The sequence below is a fragment of the Pteropus medius genome, unplaced genomic scaffold, assembly GCF_902729225.1.
Source record: "Pteropus medius unplaced genomic scaffold, Ma_sr-lr_union100, whole genome shotgun sequence".
Lineage (NCBI taxonomy): Eukaryota > Metazoa > Chordata > Mammalia > Chiroptera > Pteropodidae > Pteropus > Pteropus medius.
The window spans coordinates 11,891,045-11,914,711 of record NW_024353517.1 but is presented as its reverse complement, the minus strand read 5'-3'; the positions used below and the strand labels follow the sequence as shown (position 1 = coordinate 11,914,711).

The following is a 23,667-nucleotide window of genomic DNA, read 5'->3' as shown; positions in this document are numbered from 1 at the left end:
CTGCCAAGACAAGGTAAAATATTCCGGGAAAAAAAATCGGATTCAAACTTTAAAGTCATGATTGTTTATTAAGAACTTTACACAGGAGTAAAATATGAATATAGTGGCTCAAGTCCCCAATTTCTTTATTATCTGTTTTTAGTGTTTTATATACTTTTATGCATAGCAAATGTGTAGAACTAGTATAGGAATTTGAGGAAGCCACTAAGTATTTCTGAAAATTGGTTTCCTCTGGGGCCAAGGTCTCTTGTGACCTGGGACCTATGACACTGGGGAACTTATGGGCAGAGGTATCTTGTAACACAGGGAGCTGTGGACACATCTGGCAGGGGAGAGGTGAGTGGAGTCTTCATCAGTAGATGGAAGATAATTGCAATTTATGCCACATCTGGAGACTTATGGGAGCACGAAACACTGGATGAAGCAAAACTACTAATGGAGTTGAGGGGATGGAGAACAGCCAGGGGGGACCATCACTTATTAAGGTTCTTTTCTGAGTCTGGGCCTGTGCCAGGTGCTCTATGTATATTACTTAATTCTTGATAACAACTCTATTGGTTACAGTGATTTCCATTTACAAATAGTGAGGTAATGAAAGCTAAGTAGCTCACCTAAGTTCATACAGGTAGAACACTACATGTTCTTGTTTTGATCCAAAACTCATGCACAAATTACTAGTCCTATCGATTCCATAACATTTGTGAACTAAGAAATCTAAAAGCCATTCTTAGCTCACAGGTCCCATAAAAATAGGTGGCTCTTAGGATTTAGTTTGCAGATTCCTGGTTCCAGGACTTTCAATTGAGACCCTGGTGTTAACAGGCTTCCTTCCCTTGGTAGGTTTTGAACTTATTGCCTCAATAGCAAAGTCTGATGACAACTCTCTGCTTTCCAGAGGTTTTCAGTCTTTTAACAGCTGCCCTGACGAGTTTCAAAATTGCAGTATCTTGATGGGAAAACCAGACTAATGTTTGATGACCCTCAAGTCTCCAATACTGTCACTCAAGCTTCATCAAATGGCAAAGAGCTCTGCCAGTTTCTGTTCACCTGCAGCTGCCGATTCTCATCCTGCATTCAGAATAGGCACATGCTGCCAGCGAAAATGTGGTTGCAAATATCAGTGCACCTCTCTTGTCTCCCCTCTCTAGACTCTTAGCCCCTAAATTAGTCCTCATTGTTTCAGTAGCTCTATGATACGTTTAAGTATAAAATTTTACATTTTTATCTGGCTTTTTCATTATTAGCAGGATTGTAGAAATGTTGCAATGCTATCTGGAAAGCATAAGTTTTGCTTTTCAAATAATTTTAAAATAGTACATTAAATTCAAATTAATTCACAAGACTATTTCCAAAAATTCACAATGCTAGTTTTTTTTAATGCTGTGAAAACCTTCCTGAATTATGATTCTTAAAATTTAAAGGCAAAGGACCATCTAAAGTGGCACAGGTTGAGATATATAAGCTTCCTTTATTTTGCAACATTTTAAGAACAATTAAATTTTTTGACTAGATATATTCAGTATGATTGAAAATTCAAAAAGTATAAAAAGAACATATAGTAAAAGTCACTCTTTCACTCCTATCTCACAGCCACCCAGTTTCTCTCCCTGCTAACATTTATTATTTCTTCTTCTAGACATATTTTATGCAAATACATGTTTCCCTTTTTTGGACAAATTACATGCTAGTCTACATCTTGTATTTTTACTTAACTCTATTATCATTCTTTTCATATCTGTAAAAGTGTGGATTTTTAACTGCTATGTAGTATTCCACTACACATTCATTTATTTAGTGTCTATTAATATGACATTAAGGTTGTTTCTAAGTTTATTACAATGCCATACAAAAATGTTTTGTACATGCCATTCTACACACATGTGAAGATAGCTTTAAGAAAGTCCTAGAGGTAAAACTGCCAAGTTTACCTCCAAAGGGATTAAAAATTTTCTATTTATACCAAGCAACATTAAGAGTCCCTATTTCTCCACACTCTTTCCAAGATAAAAAAAAAAAATACCCATACATAAATACATACACACAGAAAAAGCACCTTTATCTTTACTAATCTGAAGGGTAGAAAAACATATGACCGTTAGTGTAAGTGATATCAAGCATCTTTTCACATATTTAAACCATTTATATTTCCTTTCCTGGAAACTATGTTTCTTAGGAAGATAAACTTTTCTAATTTTCCTTTTGGGTTGTTAGTCTTTTTCTTAATGTACTGGCAGACACTTTTATAAAAAAATTAGCTCTTTGTAATGACTGCATCTGTTTCTTCCCCGTTTGCCATATCTTCCAATTTTCCTTTATGGTAGTTTTTTTTTTAATGCAGAATTTATTTTTATGTAATTAATTTTTATTTTTTAAATTGTGGTAAAATATATAATAGTCCATTTTTATTTTTAATATTCCTCTGCAGTTTTAGTATTCCCTTAGAAATTAAACTCTCATCTCCCTTTTACAAAAATGAGAGGAAAAAGTAGCAATACATTCTAATGACTATCACAAATCATTTATTATTTTTTAACAAAAAAGTACACATGGTAGGACTATCAGAAAGACTAATAGAGAAATTAAAATTTACTTTAAAACCAGCTTTAGTCAGGAAGACTTCTTCACAGACAAATGAGTGGTTAAATAATACAAATCCTAACTATATCACACTATTCCCCTCATCCCTTTTTTGGTCACAGACTATTCCAGGATGATTAAATTATATAACTTTTAATTCGAGGAGTTCCAACAATGTCTACCCCACTAAATGTAAAATGAAATTGCTCTAGAAAAAAACTGGTTTGATGTGAAGACAGATTTTAGTCTATTTTACACAAATTTGGTTAATTTCAGACTATACTTCATTTCAGAACAATCGTTACTCAGAGGACAATTTTTTTTTTTTTGAAAGGGCAAACTAAATTTTAAATTACCATCAAAATTCTACTTACCCATAATTACTAAATCAACATTGAATAGATGCCACCAAGTATGCAAAGATTAACAGAATTTCAGTTATAAAATTTGGAGGGGAAAAAAAATCTCAATATATATTAAAATATCGACAAATTTAAACTAGAAGTAGCTCTAGGTCATTTTGTTGTGTTTTTACCTTAAAAGGATGGATAACTAGACATGAGCAGAAATGCTGTTAAAACTGTGGTTTGCTCGGTTGTTCACATTAAACCAAGATTAACAGTTGCTAAGTTAAATTTCACAAAATGAAATCATTGCCTCTGATTTAAGGGGTAATATAGGGCAAAACCCAAGTATCATACTTTCTATTTTGTCCATAAACACAAAAGTCACTATCAATAAAAATGATAATATAAGGAAATAAACACATGGTTTTTATGTTTCAGGTTCTACAACACAGGAATTTGTGACATAACTCTCCTATAGTAAATTCTAATTTTTTTCTGGGATAGATTAATAGAAATGTAAATTTCCAAAATTTCAGGTAATTTAAGTAACTAATTTTGATTTTGACACCATACTATGCTGTGAAAAGCTGTAACCCACCCCCCTTGCCCCCATGTTTTCTGTGGCTAGCAAAGAAAGGGATGCTTTGCCAAACTATACCTGCAACTCCACCTTGGAGCGTTTCTGATCACCCACTCAGTTCCAATGCTTCTAAATTATCAGTCTGTTGTATTTAGCCTCATCCCAACTCTTAACTCCTTTTACATCAAGAATCTAGTTTCCTTTCTGTCAATTACTAATTTTCCAGAAAACTCTTTTTATGATTCCACACTGATCCTAACTCATTTTAAATAATAAAAAAAAAATGCTGTAATGCTTAATTAAAAAGATGGTAGTGTTAATGATGAATTTCAAGAGTTCTACAAGTACACAGCAAAGTAGCAAGAAAACTTAGATGTGAAACCTGAATCCATTTACTATTTCGTATAGTATAATCTTGTTTTGATTGCCAGTCAGGACAAAATGATTAGTAAAGGCCATAAAACATGCATTTTGGGGGAAAATAAAATGGCACTTGAAGATTTCTTGGGAGTTAGCCCAGGCATTTTTATATCTATTGCCTATAAGGACTGTCAAACTTGGCACATTACAGTTATTAATAAAGGATTGGGACTTTTGCTTATCATTGCATTTGGCAGAAACACACTTATATATTCCCATCCTGGTAACTGCAGTCCTTATAGTTATGGACAATGAGTGTGCCTACAGAGCAGAATTAATAAAAAATTTATAAAGATTCTATGATAAAGAGAGCTTCACAATCCAGCTTTACTAGATTATAAAACACTCCCTCTACCCATGCATTACTTTGTGTTATCTCTGAAACATCTGAAAAATACTTTTCTGTGACTTACTAGGCTGTAGGGAATGAGCACTTTTAGATAAGTTATAATTATCTTTAGATTTTGGCATCTTTCTTCCGTTAACATTAACTGAATGTTTCAACTGTATGTTAAAAGAAGGATGCCAATTTTCATTTTTTGAGCTTCTCTGAGGTTTTGAATGCTCTCTATCAGTTTGTCCTCTTAAGTTCCTATCTTTGGGATTCTTCCTCTGTCCATTTAGCAATTTGTCTGGAGGTGAGGGTGTAGCACGTAACTGATATTCATCCGGGGATCCTTTTTGCCGGTTTGGCTTCATTTGTTCTTTATCCACCTCTTTTTGAAGCTGTAATGCTAATAGCCTATCCTGTTCTTCTTGTTTATGTCTCTCAAAAAGTAGATGTTCCAAGTCTAACAGTTTTTGGGTAAAGTTGATTTCTGCTTCCTCTTGGTCTGAGGAAGCTTTGGGGACCATTTTCTTTCTTTTTGCAGAAAAGCATGGATCCCTGACTGCTTCAAATGACGATTCCTGGTTTTTTCTTTTGGAAATATCTTCTTTACTGATCAGTAGGTGAGACTCTTCATTTTCTGTCTCAACTGTGTTATTTCCAATTATCTGTGTCATATCCGGTATAGTGCACCCACTCTCTGTTTTGCCATAAGGCTTAACTGCAGCTTCTCTGGAATAAGGAATGCTGGCTTTAGGTCCCTCATGATTTATGACACATAACTCTTTATCATGATTGCTTGGTTTTATTTTGACTTCTCCTTCAAGGCACCATTCTATACCATTTGCACATAACTGAGGCATAGGTGACTCTACCGAAGACTTTGTACCTTGTTCTTGAATTTCAAGGCATATTTGTGGAGACAGTGTTGGCATATCTTCCTCAATTTCTGTGTCTTGCCAGGTAAGGCTCTTTATATCACTACTGTCAGTTTCCTGTAGAAAACAGAAAAAGACTTGATTGAACCAGGAGTACGTATCAAATCATAACATATAAGTCTCACACTGATACCTCAGTTGAGTCGTCACTATTAGGTAGTTATTATTACTACTAATTAGGCATACTACTTCTTATTAGTATTTTTATTCTGTGTGCCCATTTAGATTAAGGTATTCCTTTATTATTACTCCCATGAAAACCTACAGATTAAAACCCACAAACTAGATTCTATATATGGCCAATAGCTGGCACCATGACCTGACCATTTTTTGTTTTTACTTTATAAACGTCCACTAGCCCAGGGGTTTTTAAACCTTTTTGTACCACAGACTCTCTTCCTTTTGGCATTTTTGTGAAGCTTACATTTTCTGAGAATAATATTTTTAAATACAAACATATAGGATCACAATTTATATTATAACACATTAAAATGTTAAGTTATGATGTAATATGTATCTATTAAGAAGATCTAGTGGCAAGTCTAATAACTTGTAATATTGAAGTAGAGATGAATATAAATGATATTTCAAGAGATCTGCAACAAATGTAATATTATAAAAACCCATCCTTTCTGTTGGTGACAAAGTCACAGGTACTATTAAAAGTACAATGGTTTGTTGTCCACATTCATAAAGGGAATATTAAAATGAGAGGTCGGGCGAAAGTAGACAAACATTTTCTTCTAAGTTCATATGTACTCCCTGGACTCTAACCATAACTCTCGGGTTGAGAACCCTTGCTTTAGCCAGTATAATAATTCTTCTCACTTATAAGTCTTAGGGAAGTCAAGAGCTAGGATTAGTTTTGACCATGGGAAAGCCTTAAGAAGAAAGTCTTCAATGAGAATTTGCCTCAGAACAAAAATTTCTCATTGTTGGAGAAATTAAGTCTGTTCTTTTACCTTCGTTGCTTTGCATTTATCATACCTGATAGTGTTTTATGAACCAATGAGGTTTGGAATAGACAAATTCTAGGTTGCTTACCTAGTTATGTTATGAATATGAAAAAACAGAATAATGAAAATATCCCAGCCCTACAATGCCTCTTCCATTAATTCTCAGTTCCCAGTATGAACCAGACTATCTGGATTTAAATCCTCCCTCTATTACCCCTACTTAAGAGACTTTGGGCAAGTCTCTTATCTGTGTGCCTCAGTTTTCTCAACTGTAAAATGGACACAAGAGGGATACCTATATTATAGAGTTAGAGGTTGTGATAAAGATTTAACGAAACTTTTATGAAGGAAACAGACCTTGGTATTAGCTCACCGTTCCTAGTTCTATTTACCTGGAAACCTGATAAAGGTAGAATGTCAACTGTGTTACTAGGCTACATAGCTTATGGTAAAAATGACCCTTATTTGTGAACTGCATCTGTACTAGGGGACTATGAGTAATCTATAAACACTGAGCAGGAAGTCAAAGCTTGGGGCTTCTGTATAAATGACTTATAACTCTTTTGATTGGGTGTGTTTCTTACCAGGACTCCTGGAAGTTATAACCATGCGTTGTTACAAGAAATGATTTTTATGGGGTATCAGGCTTCTAAGCCAGGGTGGTTACCATAACACTCACCTGCGTGGTATCATTTCCAGACCATCACTTAGGAGCTCTGCAGTGAGGACTCTTACTGAATAGCATGCCTGATGTTGCCCTAATAAACAAAGCATGCTTTGTTTCTCATCCTATAATCTTTTAAGGGAAGCTGGTACTAGCAGTAGCCTATTCAGTTTTGTGAGTCTGATTGTCTAGATCAGGGATCCACAAACTATGGCTCGGGGACCACATTAAGCCTGCTGTTTTTGTAAATAGTTTCACTGGAACAAAGATAAGCTCATTTGTTTACATATCGTTCATGGATGCTTTCATAAGACAACAGCATAGCTGAATAGTTGTGACTGAGACTATATGGGCTGCAAAGCTTAAAATATTTATTATCTGGCTCTTTAAAGAAAAAGTTTGCTGACTCCTAGTACAAGTAAGCCTAAGATGACTAAGAAGGGTGTCCCATTTACTACAGTGACTTAAACAAAAGTTAGGTACCCACGAGAATTAGCAATCTATGGCGTGAGTAAATGTGCCAAACTAAGAACATCTTTAGCATTCACATACCTTAGACATGGAGTTATTCTTGCCTTCTTGTACAAATTCAGACTGTGATGCTAACCCCAATTGAGATTTAGGTGACAAATATCTGAAAAAAAAGTTTACCAAAGTTTGAATGCTTTGAAAGACAAGTGGTATGTACCCAATATAATAAAGCCACATTAGCTATTTATGCCAAAGGTTGTCTGGTTTGCTGCTTGGCTGGTTTATCAGAAGGAGCGTATTCTATTTCCTTGTCTCAAGTATTCTGGTCTAACTCCAGAGTGAAACTCAGAAGGCTGAGTAGTGATATTTTAGTAAAAAAGCAGCAGAAAAGGAAGTCAAATCTAAACATTTCTTAATTCTCAAAAAAAAAAAGGTAGGTAACATCAAAACAACTAAAACTGTACAGTCTTAGCAAAAGTAATGGAAACGACATTTTAAATCAGGAGAAAGGATATGTTAAGTTTGCTTGTTTGTTTTTTATGCCAGAAAGTCTACATTTTTAGTTTCTACTATGGAGGGAAAGTCCATGATTAGATTCTGTGCCATTTTGGTATAGAGATTTTTTGTTATATACACATTTTATATCAACTATCTGCTTAGAGACAAACAGACATAATCAACATACCAGCATAAGAGCATAACTCTAAAGTTCTAAGCATCGTTAATAGGCTGTTTGCCACCGAAAATATAAACTCTGTAATATAATGGAAAATGCTGTAAAGAAATGGGAAAAAGGTTACAAGAAGGTAGGTATATTTTTAAAATTGTGAAAAATCTAAACACGTACACAATTATGCTTAAAAATGGCAGCTATCTCCCAAAATGTTGGCTGTGTTTAAGTGGTGGTAACTTTCGGTGATTTTCAAAGAGCAGCCAGCTCTCTGATTTTTACAATCAGAGAAAAAATGAAAAATGTCTGATTGCAAATAATATGTAAAACCATAAGTCCCATTGTTTCCAAAGCACCAATTAGTATTTGGAATAATTAAATAAAATCTAGACAAAGATCTCATATAAAGAACACGAACATCCCTTACAGATAAACTACAGTAAATAACCCACATACTTAGTCACATCAACCTAAACACTCTGCAAACTTATGAGAACAAGAACCACCTTCTCAGTTAATAAAATGGGAGTCCAGGTTTAGTCTTTTTAATTTTATTTCACAAAGCTGAAAAATCCCTTCTGCCAAAGTTACCAAGTATATTTGTACCAAGACAGAATTATTACAGTATGAGTTGTTTTGAAATAAGCAGAGAACCAAATGTGATCAGATACTTATCCAACATAATCGATGAAGATTTATGAACTCTCTTGCATATTCTTTTTAATAATCAAGTAATGTATGCACACATACTCATTCTAAAAAACTAAACAGAAATGTAGGAAATATGTCATCACCACTTTCCATTCCTATTTACTACCTCATATGGAACTAATTTATAAAATATATATATGGTTTCTATATAGTATATACTATCTTTTTAAAGCAATCATATTTTTCTGTGATTTCCTTTTCACTTATGTCTTAAAGATCTTTCTAAAAGAGTATATATTGGTCTACTTCCTGAAAAATAGTTAACAAGAGAATAGTACAAAATATGTGTTATGAATGACAATACATAATGGTTCCAGGGAGAGAATAGTGCCTGGGAAAGGGCGTTAAGTGAACTTTTTGGAAATATTCTTTATCTTAATCTGGAGAATGGTTTATACAAATGTAAAAACGTAAACAGTTAAGTACACTTAAGATTAGTGCATTTTCATGTATGTTACAAATAGTTTAAAAATTTAGATGATCATGAAAACTCTTATAGTACTCCTAAACACCTTATCACTTAGTACTGTATGATTTTGAAACTTGTGTATATGGAGTCATACTACATGTATACTTCCAACAACTTGTTTTCTTCACCCAACATTTTCCTGAATCATGTGCATTTTCCTCAGCTAGAATTCATTTTCACTGCTGGATAATATTCTGTTCTGTTCTACTGTTGGAATATGGGTACTTCTGAATCTTTACTGTTACGAATAGTGCTGCTGGGAACATTCCTGTTCTTGTCTTCTGGGATTACTGTCTATACTCCAGAGTAACAGTTTCAACCTTTCAACCTTATATACTGCCCCGCAACTACCCCCCAACCCCCTGAGCTTGTTAAATGCTCCTTATAACGTTTAATTTTTCCAATAGGGTGAGTATGAAATGTTACTTCACTATAATTTTTTGTTGTTTTTATTGCAGTATAACTGATATATAACATTGTATTTGTTTCAGGTGTGCAATACAATGATTCAGTATTTGTATATAATCAAAAATGACCTCAGGGTAATTTTTACTTCCATAAAATTAAATAAAAGCCACAGTGCCTTTTAGAACTTAGTCTCTAAAATGTACAGTGTCGTCTACGGCCATGCCACCCTGAATGTGCCCGATCTCGTCCAGTCTTGGAAGCTAAGCAGGGTTGGGCCTGGTTAGTTCTTGAATGAGAGAGTACCTAGGAATACCAGGTGCTGTCGGTGTTAAACAATAAAAATAAAATAAAATGTACAATGTCATTTCTAGTAATTATATTTGAATACTTAAGTCCAGCCCATATTCAAGGGGAGGGAAACTGGGCTCTACCTTTTGAAGGGAAGAATATCAAAGAATTTGTAAACATTTTAAAAACACTAAAGCTAGTTAGCATAAAGGTTCCATAAACCGTGGTATGTTTCTAAGCTATCTATTATGTTTCCTCAATCATTTTGTCTGTTTATCCTTGTACAAATACCATAAATATTTGTTCACTACAAATTTGAATCCATAAAAAAGAATGAAATCTTGCCATTTGTGACAACATGGATGGACCTTAAGGGCATTTTGCTAAGTGAAATAAGTCGCAGAGAGAAAAACAAATACCATATGATCTCTTAGCATGTTTCTAAGGTTCATTTACATTACAGCATGTATCAGCATCATTCCTTTTTTGGGCTGAGTAATGTTCCATTGAATGGATATTGGATATACATTTTATTTATCTATGCATCCCTCAATGACCATTTAGAGCTGTTTCTACATTTTGGCTATTTGAAGTCCTGACACAAACATTTGTATACAAGTATTTGAATACCTGCTTTCAATTCTTTTGGGTATATACCTAGGAGTGGAATTGCTGGGTCATACAGTAATTCTGTTTAACTTTCTGAGGAACTGCCGAACTGTTTCTACAGCAGCCATACCATTTTACATTCCTACCAGCAATGTACAAGATTCCATATTTTCTACATCCTTGCCAACACTTATTTTCTCTTTTAAAAACTTTTTTGGATTATAGACATCCTAGTAGGTGTGAAGTGGTATCTAATTGTAGTTTTTACATTTCCATAATGACTAATGATATTGAGCATCTTTTTATGTGCTTACTGGCCATTTGTACATCTTTGGAGAAATTCTATTCAAGTCCTTTGTCTATTTTTAAATTGAGTTGTCTTTTGTTGTCGAGTTATATAAGAATTCTTTATATATTCTAGAGACTAGACCTTATCTGTTTTTAACTTCATTTTAATTTTAAACCACTAATTTCTCAATTCCTTCAATTTCTGCTTTTGAATTCATCAGTTATTAAAATTAGTTTATCAGATCTGTTGTATTTCTAGTAATTCTTTAGTATTTAAAAATATATTTAGATACATGAAAAGTTATGACCGTTATATCCTTTAAGCAGAATGTATCATTATCCAATATCTCTGCTTTTCTCCTTTTATTGGTTTTTCTCTTGATTCTACTTTGTGTAATATCAGCCTTAACAATATTAATATTGCCACATCTATTTTTCTTTTAATAGCAACCACTTCATTTAACTGCCCACACTTCAAATTAAAGTCTCCCCGTCCCAAATTTCCACCATCCAAATCCAAAATTTCTATACGTTCTGGAAGGAAGCAAATTACCTGCACATATTTATCCAGTTGCAACCAAAAGCCCTTGCGTATTTTTAAAGTCTAGATTGTGGTTTATAAACTTTTCCAACGATGAATTACAATAGGAACACTTATATCCTCATTAAGGTATCAACTCTACCTGGTGCTGGATGGGTATTGTGGGGAAGCTAAACCATCACTTCACTGTTCACTACCTGGCTCATGGTTTTGTACAGTAGAGAAAAAATGTAATGCATAAACTGGGTAAAAGAGGATAGATGAATGACCTAGATGCGAAATTGTAAATTCCTTTAATGAGAATGACCTTATGTGGGACTAGCTTTTCTCACCTGAAGCTAAATCAAGAGAAAAAGAAATCCAACTGGTTAATTTTGAGAAAATGGGTACATGGAAATCCTGAGCAAGGAGAATAAAAAAAGACTTTACATTTCTCTTTGTGCTAGCCAGGAATCTAAGCTATGTGAGTAGCTTTCTTATTTACACTTAACATCCATCTCAGACTATCTCAGACTCTTTCATGCAGACTTTATGAACTAAGTTTGAAAGTCAGTGGACTATATGAACAAAAAACACTGGCATACAGTAGGTGGTCAATAAATAATTAATAAATAGCCATGTTCACTTACTTTTGAATATCTCCAGTATTTATTTGTTTGCTCTTACTTTTCTTTTGCAACTTGGTAGTGACTGGATTAGATTTTCTGGAATTCACAGGAGAAGCCAAGACACTTCCCTCACAGAAATTATTCTTTAACAACAGAAAAAGCATTACAGACATTATTAAAAAGAATTTTACAAATTAAGCTATTAATTTGACTAATTCAGAATCCACAACAAAATTTCTCAGGAATTATGCTCATATTTAAATTCTATACATTCTTTGAATAATATTGACTGTGCAAAAAATTAGTATAAACTAATTAGTATACAATTATTATAGAAGATTACATCCATCCAAATTGGTCTAAATTTAACTGCATTTTTACTCTATATTATGGGGCACAAAAGGCACGATGATACTAATCTTATCTGATAATCTGTTAATTTTTCTAATGAATAATTTCACATTAACTACCTTAATCTATAGGGGAAAATTCAAAGAGCTGTAAAGACACCTGTAATAAGTTAGTTTTATGTAAAAATAATTTAATTTTTGAATATTTACTTGCTGTATAGTCTCATAAGTTTCCTATGATACTATTGGAAGAATGAATATAAATGGTAGTGGTAGGCATTTGGTCTTCGACTACCAATCTTTCACAAGTAAACTGAAAATCATTCTAAAGTATCGATAGATGTACTGTTATAATCCCATGTGAAACAAGAAGGATTAGAATAGACTCTTGAAAGACAAGTGAAGAGTTTCCTCTTTGACATATTTTCTTTCTTATCTCATTTATTATTCTATTGGTCAATGTCTTATTTAATTTCCTATTGTATATCTTTATAAAGCTATTTAAATTAAAAAATACATAAAAAATGGCATACAATCTAAAACTTGGGTATAGTATGATGGATGGTATATTATTATGAAAGGCCTCTCATAAATGAAAATAGAAATCCCAATCCCAATTCTACGTATACTTCATTTTAGTGAGTATATTTTAAGGTATTTATTTTGTTCGAAAGCAGAGGAACTGTTTCTAGAGGCTCTCAAACCTGAATGCACATCAAAATTCCATACATACCTCTGAGATTCCCTAAATCCTATCCCCAAAGATTCTAATTCAGTGGATTTAGAACAGGTATGGGAGTTTGTATTTTAAAAGAATCCCAGATGATTCTGCCAGGTTCTTTCAAATCACTGGTCTTAAAGCATGTGTTTTGTCATTCTTTCTTTTATTCATTTTCCGCTAGGCAGTAATTTAACTACGACAAGATAATAAAATCCAGGTTTAACATATTAAGAATTTAATATGCTTCATTTTCTAAAAATGATTTGCACCCATCCACACAATGGAATATTATGCAACTCTTAAAAAGAATTAGATAGATTATATGCAGTAATACAAAAAATCTCTAAGATGTATCAAGTGAAAAAAGTCAAGGAAAAAACAGTGTGATGGATAAATCCTTTTTAGGTAAATAAGACAGAAGAAACAGTTAACAGTGGTGATCTTTAGGGAAAGAGACTGATAAAATGGAACAGAGTGGGATGGAAGAGGTGGGAGGAAGGAAAGGAAACTTTCATTTTTCATTGAAAAGCTTTCCTACATAATTTGAATTTACTAACAACATATAAAAAAGTTTTTAAAGTATACTTGGATTAGAGAAAATATGTAACAATAAGCAAAAACTGCAAAAATATGTTAAAGAGTTTTAAGTAAAGCAAATACGTCAAAAACAGCTTGGAGTCATGGTGAACACTTCTTCAAATCTGAAAACCAAAGTCAAAGCAATAGGAATGTTGTTACTTCAAAGTTCTCTCCTAAAACTTACAATATTAATGCTTAGCTTTCTTGCCAGTTCTTCATCACTTTTCAGCTGTTCTTCCATCTCTTTTCTCCTTTTTTCAGCCTGTCTTTTTTCCTCCTCTTCTTCCTCTGCCAATAATTTCTGTATGTATTCTTCACTGGCTTTGTTTTCTTCTTCTTCATTGGCTCGTCGCTCTGCCTCTACCTTAAAAATGATTAACAGAGAACAATCCTCCTCTGAACTTTTAATATATTTGCAATATTTCTTAAGAACAATAAAAGTAAAAAAATAAACAATATGGCAGAAATTAAAATATCTCAAATGATGTATAAATCCAGAGAGGCAAATTCCTACCAAACAGTTTAAGAAGTCTCTTTTAGGAAGCCACCCCCAGTCAGCCCAATGAAACCTTAATCATACCTTCATCCCTCCTCATCTCAGTACTTATCACCATTTCTACTACACTGTCACACATTTATGGACATGTTTCTAGGTAATACTTTTCCTCAGTTAAAAGAATGCCATGTGTTGACTTAGGCCTAGGTTCCTGAACCAACCCCTACCAAAGGGTATATAATGGTAAAAAATGACTTGGACTAATAAGGACATATCCTTGAAGTTGAGATGAATCTCCAACACAGTGGGCAGGAGTGGCATGGTTGCTTTAGAAACCACAATGGTTATTATATGATTTATAAATGAAAACTGACACAGAGAAGCAAATAACTTCTTCAGATCAGTAAATGGCAGAGTGAAGGCTCAAACTCCGATTCTAGGATCTAAGGCCATGCTTAAGGTCATTTAAGCTATACTTGCTGAAAAAAAATATGAACCACTTTAGAATTACAAAGGATATAATGCAAGTATTTGATCCAATTCATTGAAAAAAGTGAGGTTCAGATAAAAAGTTAGCAAAGATTTGGAGCTAAAGCTCTGAATGAATCCTGGTCTCAGCACATTATTGTAAGGATTAAACTATTCCTTTAAAACCCTTACTTAAGAGCACTGCTTAGACAACTATCATAGTTTATTATTTGTTAGTTATCTAGACCTGCATGTTCCAATACAGTAGCCAGTAACTACATATGGCTGGCTATTGAGCACCTGAAATGTGACTAGACCAAAGCTATATGTATTATAAGTACAAAAGACTGTGAAGACTAAGTAAGCAAAAACAGTGTAATCGCTTCTCAGCCTTTTGGCTAAGATCATGTGCAAAAACAGTGTAAAAATTTTATGATTAATTTTTACATATAACTTTATATAATTAATGCCTAACTGTATGTTCTATGATTATATAGTTAATATATAATTTCATATGCTTTCTATATTGATAACATAATAAAACGTTTTTGATATAATGGGTCAAATAAAATATAAATTAAAATTAATTTCATTTTTTTTGGAAAAAAATTTTTTTTTCTTAGTTTAAATTCTATGTAAGCTCATATTGCCTATCTGTTGGACAATACTGCTCTACACTAAGCAGGAGGGTAGGAGGATAATAGGGTTCTCCTAGTACTAGTGAAGTTCAGACTTCATTGTAAGCACTATTCCCTCTCTTCCTATCTAGGTAATTCATAATTAGCCCTGTTTTATACTTTCCTCATCTTAATTCATTGTTGTGTCCCCCAATATTCATATGCTGAAGCTCTAATGTGATGATATCTGGAGGTGGGTCCTTTGGGAAGTAAATTGGGTCATGTCCTCATGAAAGGGAGGAGTACCCATATAAGACATGAGAGATGATCCTTGATCCATCTCTCTCTCTCTGCCACGTAAGGAAAGAGGGAGAAGGCAGCTGTTTACAAACCAGGAAGCAGGCCTTCACCCAGCACCAGATCTGCTAGTATCTTGGATCTTGGACTTTCCAGCCTCTAGAACTGTGAGAAATAAATGTTTTGTTGTTCAAGCCCCAAGTCTATGGTATTTTTGCTACAGCAGCCTTAATGGACTAAAGCACCCACAATCTACCAATTTTACCATCCTTTAAGCTGAAATCTTCAGGATAATGAAAAAAAATCTTCATACTTAAATATCACATAAGAAGAGTACCAATGATGTATAATTTAAAGCTAGTTTGTAACTATCTTGAACACATGTAAAAAATAGAATCTTTATAAAGTACATTACAATTACTTACCTTTCTATAATGTATATAAGCACATAAAACTACATGTAAAATCTGAAACTGAAAACATAGCAGAGAATTTTTCCAAAAAATAACTAGCTCCTACCTTGCTAATCTCCTCTTCATATTCTCTTCTTAATTCCCCAGGTTTACTTAACAGACGAATTGGCTGATAGTCATCAACTGTTTAAGATCAAGAAAGAAAATAATATAACAGGCATCACAGAATTTTATAGCTAGCTTTGGTATTCTACTAAAACTATATTAACATAAAATGCAAAATTAAAATAAAATGTACAATTATTAACAACTATAGCAATATCTTTTAATTAATTGAAGAAATTATTAAAAATTTTTCCCCCCGTCTACCTCCCTCATTCCCCCCTCCCCTACCCTCTGGTAACCACTAGTCCATTGTCCATGTCCATGAGTCTCTGTTTGTTTGTCCTGTTCATTTGTTGCTTTTAGGTTTATATCCCACATATAAGTGATATGTGATTTTCAACTTTTTCTATCCAGCTTATTTCACTTAGAATGTTTATTTCAAGGCCCATCCATGTTGTCACAAATAGCAGTATTTCATCTCTTCTTATGGCTGAGTAATATTCCACTGTATATATGTACCACAGCTTCTTTAGCCAATCATCTATTGTAGGACACTTTGGTTGCTTCCATGTCCTGGCCACTGTGAATAATGCTGCTGTGAACATCAGTGTGCAAATATCTTTTCAGAATGAGTTTTCAAGTCTTTGGGGTAAATACCCAGTAGAGGGATTGCTGGATCATATGGTAGATCAATTCCTAATTTTTTGAGGAACCTCCATACTGTTTTCCACAGTGGCTGTACCAATTTGCAGTACCACCAGCAGGGTATGAGGGTTCCTATTTCTCCGCATCCTCTCCAACATTTGTTATTACTTGTCCTGTTGATTATAGCTATTCTAACAGGTGTGAGATGGTATCTCATTGTGGTTTTGATTTGCATTTCCCTAATAGCTAGCGATGTTGAGCATCTTTTCATATATTTGTTGGCCATTTGTATGTACTCTAGGGAGAAGTGTCCGTTCAGGTCCTCTGCCCATTTTTTTATTGGATCGTTTTTTTGTTGTTATTGAGTCGTATGAGTTCTTTGTATATTTTGGATATTAGGCCCTTATCGGAGACATTACTTGCAAATATATTTTTCCATTTGGACGGTTGTCTCTTTACCTTATTGATGGTTTCTTTTGCTGAGCAGATGCTTTTTAGTTTGATGTAGTCTCAATTCATTTATTTTTGCTTTTATTTACCTTGCCTTTGAGGTCAAATTCATAAAATCCTCTTTAAGTCTAAGGTCCTTGAGTTTAGTTCCTATATTTTCTTCTATGCATTTTACTGTTTCAGGTCTTATATTTAGGTCTTTACTCCATTTTGAGTTAATTTTGGTGTGTGGTGATAGACAACAGTCTAGTTTCATTCTTTTGCAGTTGGCTTTCTGGTTTTCCCAGCACCATTTATTGAAGAGGCTTTCCTTTCTTCACTGTATGTTTTTGGCTTCTTTGTCAAAAATTATTTGCCCATATAAAAATGAGTTTAATTCTGGACTCTCGATTCTCTTCCACTGGTCCATGTGTCTGTTTTGCTGCCTATACCATGCCATTTTGATTACTGTCACTTTGTAGTATAATTTGAAGTCGGGCACAGTGATACCTCTTCGTTCTTTTTTCTCAGGCTGGCTTTGGCAATTCCGGGTCTTTTGTGCTTCCATACAAATCTGATGATTTTTTTTTGTTCCATTTCTTTAAAAAATGCCAATGGGATTTTGATGGGGATTGCATTAAATCTGTATAATAGCAATATCTTTTTTATGGAATTCCATTTTGAAAGAAAAGCCAGAGGTTTTCTACTTAGAAATAACACATGAAAATGTATACTTAACTCTCTCTAGAATCTATTAAAACAATAGTAAAGGAATTAAAAAAAAAAAAGTAATTCTACAACAGCAGAGAGTTTAGGAGAAGAGACAATCAGTAAACAAGAAACTAACAAACTACAGGATTAAAGATAAACACTAAGCTATACAAAGAGTGGGGGGAAATCACCCTGGAGTTAAATTCAGAAAAAGGGACACAACTGTCTATATAAAGGAGCAGCTGTTACTCAATTCCAGGTGACTATTGCTATCAGAAAACTTAGGTCTGTCACCGCCATATTTTTTGTTGTTGTTGTTGTTTTTTCCTGACAATCCGGAAATCCATATTTTAATGTAAAATCTCCCAGTTTTAAAGGCTGGCACTAAAGGAGTCACAGAAAACATGTCTGCAGGCTTTATAAGGCTTCTATGCCAACGGTTTGCAAATTCTGCAACAGAGGAACTAAAAACAGTGATGTCATTCCGTAACAAGGGCTAAAGTATACTAAATTCTTATTTATTTTAGCCACTAAAGATCCATTTGAGACAAAATACAGTGGAAAATACAGGAGAGAAATTTAAGAAAATATAGGCGAGGCTCGGTTGAAAACCTGGTTAGACAGGAGGGACAGCACTTTTATTGTAGAACTTCTAAAAAAATGGACAAAGCATGTGTAGGGAGGTAGTATAATATCAGCTGTTATAGCTTAGGGGTTGGCAAATTTTTCCTGTAAAGGGCAAGATAATAAACACTTTATATTTTGTAGGCTCTGCAGTCTCTGTTGCCATCACTCAACTCTGCCATTGTCGCACAAAAGCAAGTCATGGACACAGATGAATGAGTGTAGTGCCTGTTTTCCAACAAAACTTCATTTACAAAAATAGACGTGGGCCAAATTTGGCCGGTGGACCACAGTTTGCCAGCCCCTGGCTTGAAATATTTCTAACTACTAAAGTTCTCAAGTGAAATTCTGTGTATGTGTTTGTTATGTGTCCAGTGGTGGAGATGGGGGTTAAATAGTAAATGGCTGTAGACAACTGAAAAGGGAAGATTTTAAGTTTCTTTTTATTATTAAAAAAGCTCACTTAATAAAGAAATAAAAATAGCCAAGACATTAAGAAAATAAAAAGACAACCCAGGAATGGGATAAAAATAGTTGCAAATCATACATTTGATATGGGATTAATAATCAAGAATATATAAGGAACACCACCAACTCAACAGCAAAAAAACAAACCACCCAATTAAGAAAACAGGCAAAGGACTTAAATAGACATTTCTCTAAAAAGATATACAAATAGCCAACGAGCACATGAAAAGATGCTCAATGTCACTAGTTATTATGGAAATGCAAATCAAAACCACAGAAACCACTTCATACCCTTTAGGTTAGCTATTAAAAAACAAAGAACAAAATAAGTGTTGGCAAGGACTTGAATATTACAGTCATAAAAAGGATTTAAATTCTGACACATGGATGAACCTTGAAGACATTATGCTAAGTAAAATAAACCAGATACAAAAGGACAAATATCTATTCTATTCTACTTATATGGGCTATTCAGAGTAGTCACATTTGACAGAAAGTAGAATTGGTGGTTGCCAGGGGTTGGAGGGAGGGGAAATTGAGGAATTATTGTTTAATGGATAGAGGTTCAATTGCAGAAGATGAAAAAGTAACAGACAGTTAAAAAATAAACCAGAATTCATTTAAAGAAATTTATCTCTATACTTTTTATTTTATTCCCAAATTAAAAAATTCAAATTCCAATATAAGACCAAAAATAGCCTACAGCCATGCTACCCTGAACAAGCCGGATCCCAGCTGATCTCAGAAGCTAAGCAAGATTGGGCCTGGTTAGTACTTGGATGGGAGACCACCTAGGAAGACCAGGTGCTGTAGGCGTAACAAATAAAAAAATAAGGGATTGTAAGCTGACAAGGTCCTTGCAATCTGTGAGGTCAACCAAGGGTTGCCTCACTTTAAAACAAAAATAACAAAAACAATACAACCTAACTTGAATTAAGCTATTTATAAAATTATTCTTCCATCCCTTGGTTCCAGGATGCCCCATGGATACCAAAAATCCAAGGAAGCTTAAATTCCCTATAAAAAAATAGTGTAAAGATCAATGCATACAGCCAGTCCTCTGCATCCAGACTCCCAACCACTGACTGAAAACAGTACAGGTATTATTGAAAAAAATCCACATATATGTGGACCCATGCATTTCAAACCCATGTTGTTCAAGGGTCAACAGTACGTTGTTGCTGGAATTAGAAAATACTACAACCACTTTAGAAAATTATCTGTTAGCTTCCTACACAACCAAACATATACCTACTCTATGACTGAGCAATTCCACTCCTAAATATTTACCTAAGAAAAAATGAAAACATATGACCACAAAAAAACTTGTGGTCTTTACAGCAACTTTATTCCTAATAACCAAAAGCTGGAAACAGCTGAGGTGCCATCAACTAGAGAACAACCAATGAAGTATAATATAGTCAACCAGTAGAAAGATACTTAAAAACAAAAAGAAATAAACTAGTAATACCCACAACATAAGGATCAATCTCAAACTTTATATTTAGTAAAAAAAACTTATACAAAAGAATACCCACTGCATGATCACTGTTATGGTTTGAATGTGGAAGTCCTGACCCCCTGCACTTAGGAACGTGACCTCATTTGGAAACAGGGCTGTTGCAGATGTAATTAAGTTGGGTTCACACTAGAGTAGGGTGGGCCCTTAATCCAGTATCACTAGTGTCCTTGTAAGAAAGGAAAGAAACACAGAGAAAAGATGGCCATGTAAAGACAGACACACACAGGGAGAAGGCCATGTGACTATGGAGGCAGAGACTGCAGTTACAAGGCAAGGAATTCCATGGACTGTTAGCAACACTCAGAAGCTAAGAGAAAGGGGTGGTACAGATTCTTCCCTAGAGCCTTCAAGAGAACATGTCCCTGCTGACACCTTGATTTTAGACTTGTAGACTCAAGAAGTGTGAGAAAATAATTTTGTTATTTTAAGTTACCTAGTTTGTGGTACTCTATTATGGCAACCCTAGGAAACTCATAGAATTCCATTTATATGAAGATCTAGAACAAGCAAAATATCTACGGTGGAAAAAAAAGTTATTGACTTTGGGGGTAGAGGGGATAGGAATTAACTGGAAGGGACATGAGGGAACTTTCAGGGGTGATGTTCTGTATTATAGGGGCTTATATTACAAAGGTTATACATATGTGAACACTCAGTGAAGGTACAATTAAGATTTGTGCATCTCATTATATGTAAAATCTTTACATTGAAAGAAAAAAATTATAAGCTAATAATGCTAATAATATGTATACTTATATATTTGAGGGGAAGTGAAATAAATAAAAAAATAAGACTGATGGATGGCTAAAAATATATGCAACACATCAAGTATGTCAGTTGTTGTTTAATGGGTACAGAATTTCAGTTTGGGAAGATGAAAAATTCTGAAGATGGATGGTGGTCATGGTTGCACACCAATGTGAATATTTAATGCCACTGAACTGTACACTTAAAAATTGTTAAAACTGTAAATTTGTTATGTATACTTTGCCAAAATTAAACGAAACAGGCTAAGATACCACTTCACGCCCAAAAGAATGGCTATGGAAAAAAACAAAACAAAAACAGAAAATAATAAGTGGAGAAATTGGAATCATCATACAGTGCTGCCGACAATGCAAAATGACGCAGCCCTGGAGAAGTTTGGCAGTTCCTCAAAATGCTAAACAAGGAATTACCATATGACCCAGCAATTCCGAACTGAAAACACATTCAAACAAATACTTGTACATGAATGCTCATATAAGCACTATTCAAATAGCCAAAAGGTGGAAACAATCGAAATGTCTGAAGGGATAAATAAAAAATACCCATAATATAGAATATTACTCAGCCCTAAAAAGGAGTAAAGTACTGACACATGCTGCAATGTACATGAACCTTGGAAACATGCTAAGTGAAAGCCAGACACAACAGATCACATACAGTATATGAACACACATATGAAATATCTAGAGTAAGCAAATTCATGGAAACAGAAAGTAGATTAGAAAGTGGGGGGAGAAAACATGGAGTCAGGGCTTAATGGTTAAAAAAATTGGGGGTTTTGAAAAAATTTTGGAAACAGCTGGTGGTGAAGTTTGCACAACATTGTGAATGTAATTAATGCCACTGAATTGTACACTTAAAAATTGTTAAAATGGTAAATTCTATGTTATATGTATTATACCACAATTTTGCAAAAATAATGTAAAATACCAAAACCACTGAACTGTATCCTTTAACTGCATCAATTTTATATGAATATCTCAATAAAAACAGTTTTAATGAAAGGTAAGTACTGTTAAAAACATGATTAAAATAGCAAATTTTGTTATATATACTTACCACAATAAAAATAATTCCAACAAAAAAGGGCAAGTACACCAGAGCAGACACCACAGTTAAGACAAACACTGCGTGGCTTATTGGCATGGCCTCTTGATCACATAAGCGATCAAGGTGCTGGAGTCAACTGATTTAGCTAGCTGTTCTGTCCACACTATGGAGGAGTTTGAATAAAAATTGACGTAAGGAGAGGGAATTGGTCCCAGAAAGCTAGTTTAGGCTCCTTGCATGCTTAAGATACAGATGTTTATGTTAGAGAAAGTATCTGAAAGAAAAAGTATCAACACAGGAACCCAGCAGTTTCCTTATTTCTGCTGTTGCTGTACTACCTACCACTACAGCTCATCTTTTCATAAGAATTGAAAGCTCTACGCAGGCAATTTTTTTTCCCCTTTTCTGTTTTAACCCAACAAACACCAATTTAACATCTCCGTGAATAATTTGGGCAAATACTAGTCGGGCTTTCTTTTTTATCCTTTTAAAAATGGATTAGCAGAGATTCATTTTTTAAAGGATTTTGGTTTTTTAGCCAACAAAGACGCTGGGTTTTACTCACCGATTTCTTCTGATTCTAATCCAGAGGCTCTAAGCTTGCATTCCTTTGGATAGTGTTTTTGAATTATCTCCCACAGCTCCTTGTTAACAAGAGAATTTCTTCGGGTATGGTACCGGGTCCACGAAGAGACTCGGCGGCGACAGAAGGGACAGCATAAATTCGCCTTTTCGACAGTAGATCGGAAGCATGCATTACAGAGCGTGTGATTACAAGGCAGTGTTACGGGCTCGATCAAGATTTCCACGCAGATCCCGCACTGGCATTCCGACAAGGAAGGGATGGCGTCTTTAGGTACAGCCATTTTAATATGCTAAAAAGGCATATTCAGTATCATTACCCGAAAGACAAAGAATAGTATTTCCGGCCCATCTACGGAAAAAGCAAATTAACAGTTTGTGTTTAAATATTATGCCCAGCAGCGTATCAGACAGAATTCAGAGACTGGAAGCATCAAACACGTCTTGAAGCAAAAGGAGCTCTGCGGGCCAGGTAAAGAGTACTATCCCGGAAGGCGATGTAATTTGTCCATGTTTAGGACAAACGTAGGGTAGGAAAATAAACAAATGTTTCTGTAGATAGACCTTAGCTGCTCCGAGGCATTAACATGCCCGTTTTGGCAGTGCGGACCGTGGGCTTCAGCTCTCTGGTGCGGCGCGGGGTATGCGCCAAGTTCCCTTCCTCCCTCTCACCAGATGAGGCTGCTGCCTTGGCTGCGGGTAGGAGCCTGAGGCTGCCAAGGTGCGCAGCATTGGGGCCACGGCTCGGGAAAGGACGCTGCTTCCGCCCGGACGCCTGGCTTCCGGAGGACTTCTGTTTTACCGCTGCTGTGGCGGCAGCGCAGAACCCCTGCGTTCCAGCCTTCGGACGTCTAGCGCCGCGCCGTTTCCTGGTGCCGTGAGGCCGCGCTCCACTTCTCTGGAGTCAGCCAGAAAGCTTTATCTTTTCTGTAGTGCCGCAGCAATCACA

The 23,667-nt window shown here is 34.8% G+C and overlaps 1 protein-coding gene and 2 pseudogenes across 1 annotated transcript; 2 read left to right on the top strand and 1 right to left on the bottom strand.

Annotated features, from left to right (window-relative positions):
* Positions 1–1,448: 1,448 nt before the first annotated feature.
* RNF168 (ring finger protein 168) lies at positions 1,449–23,632 on the bottom strand. Its single transcript, XM_039850833.1, has 6 exons — positions 22,702–23,632; positions 15,921–15,997; positions 13,708–13,887; positions 11,895–12,016; positions 7,363–7,444; positions 1,449–5,247 (listed from the first exon to the last, which is right to left on the bottom strand). Exons 1-6 carry the CDS (start codon positions 23,000–23,002, stop codon positions 4,297–4,299), a joined length of 1,713 nt encoding a protein of 570 aa, XP_039706767.1. The 5' UTR covers positions 23,003–23,632; the 3' UTR covers positions 1,449–4,296.
* Positions 9,749–9,867, top strand: LOC120593093 (uncharacterized; annotated as a pseudogene).
* LOC120593149 (uncharacterized) lies at positions 19,494–19,612 on the top strand (annotated as a pseudogene).
* Positions 23,633–23,667: the final 35 nt, after the last annotated feature.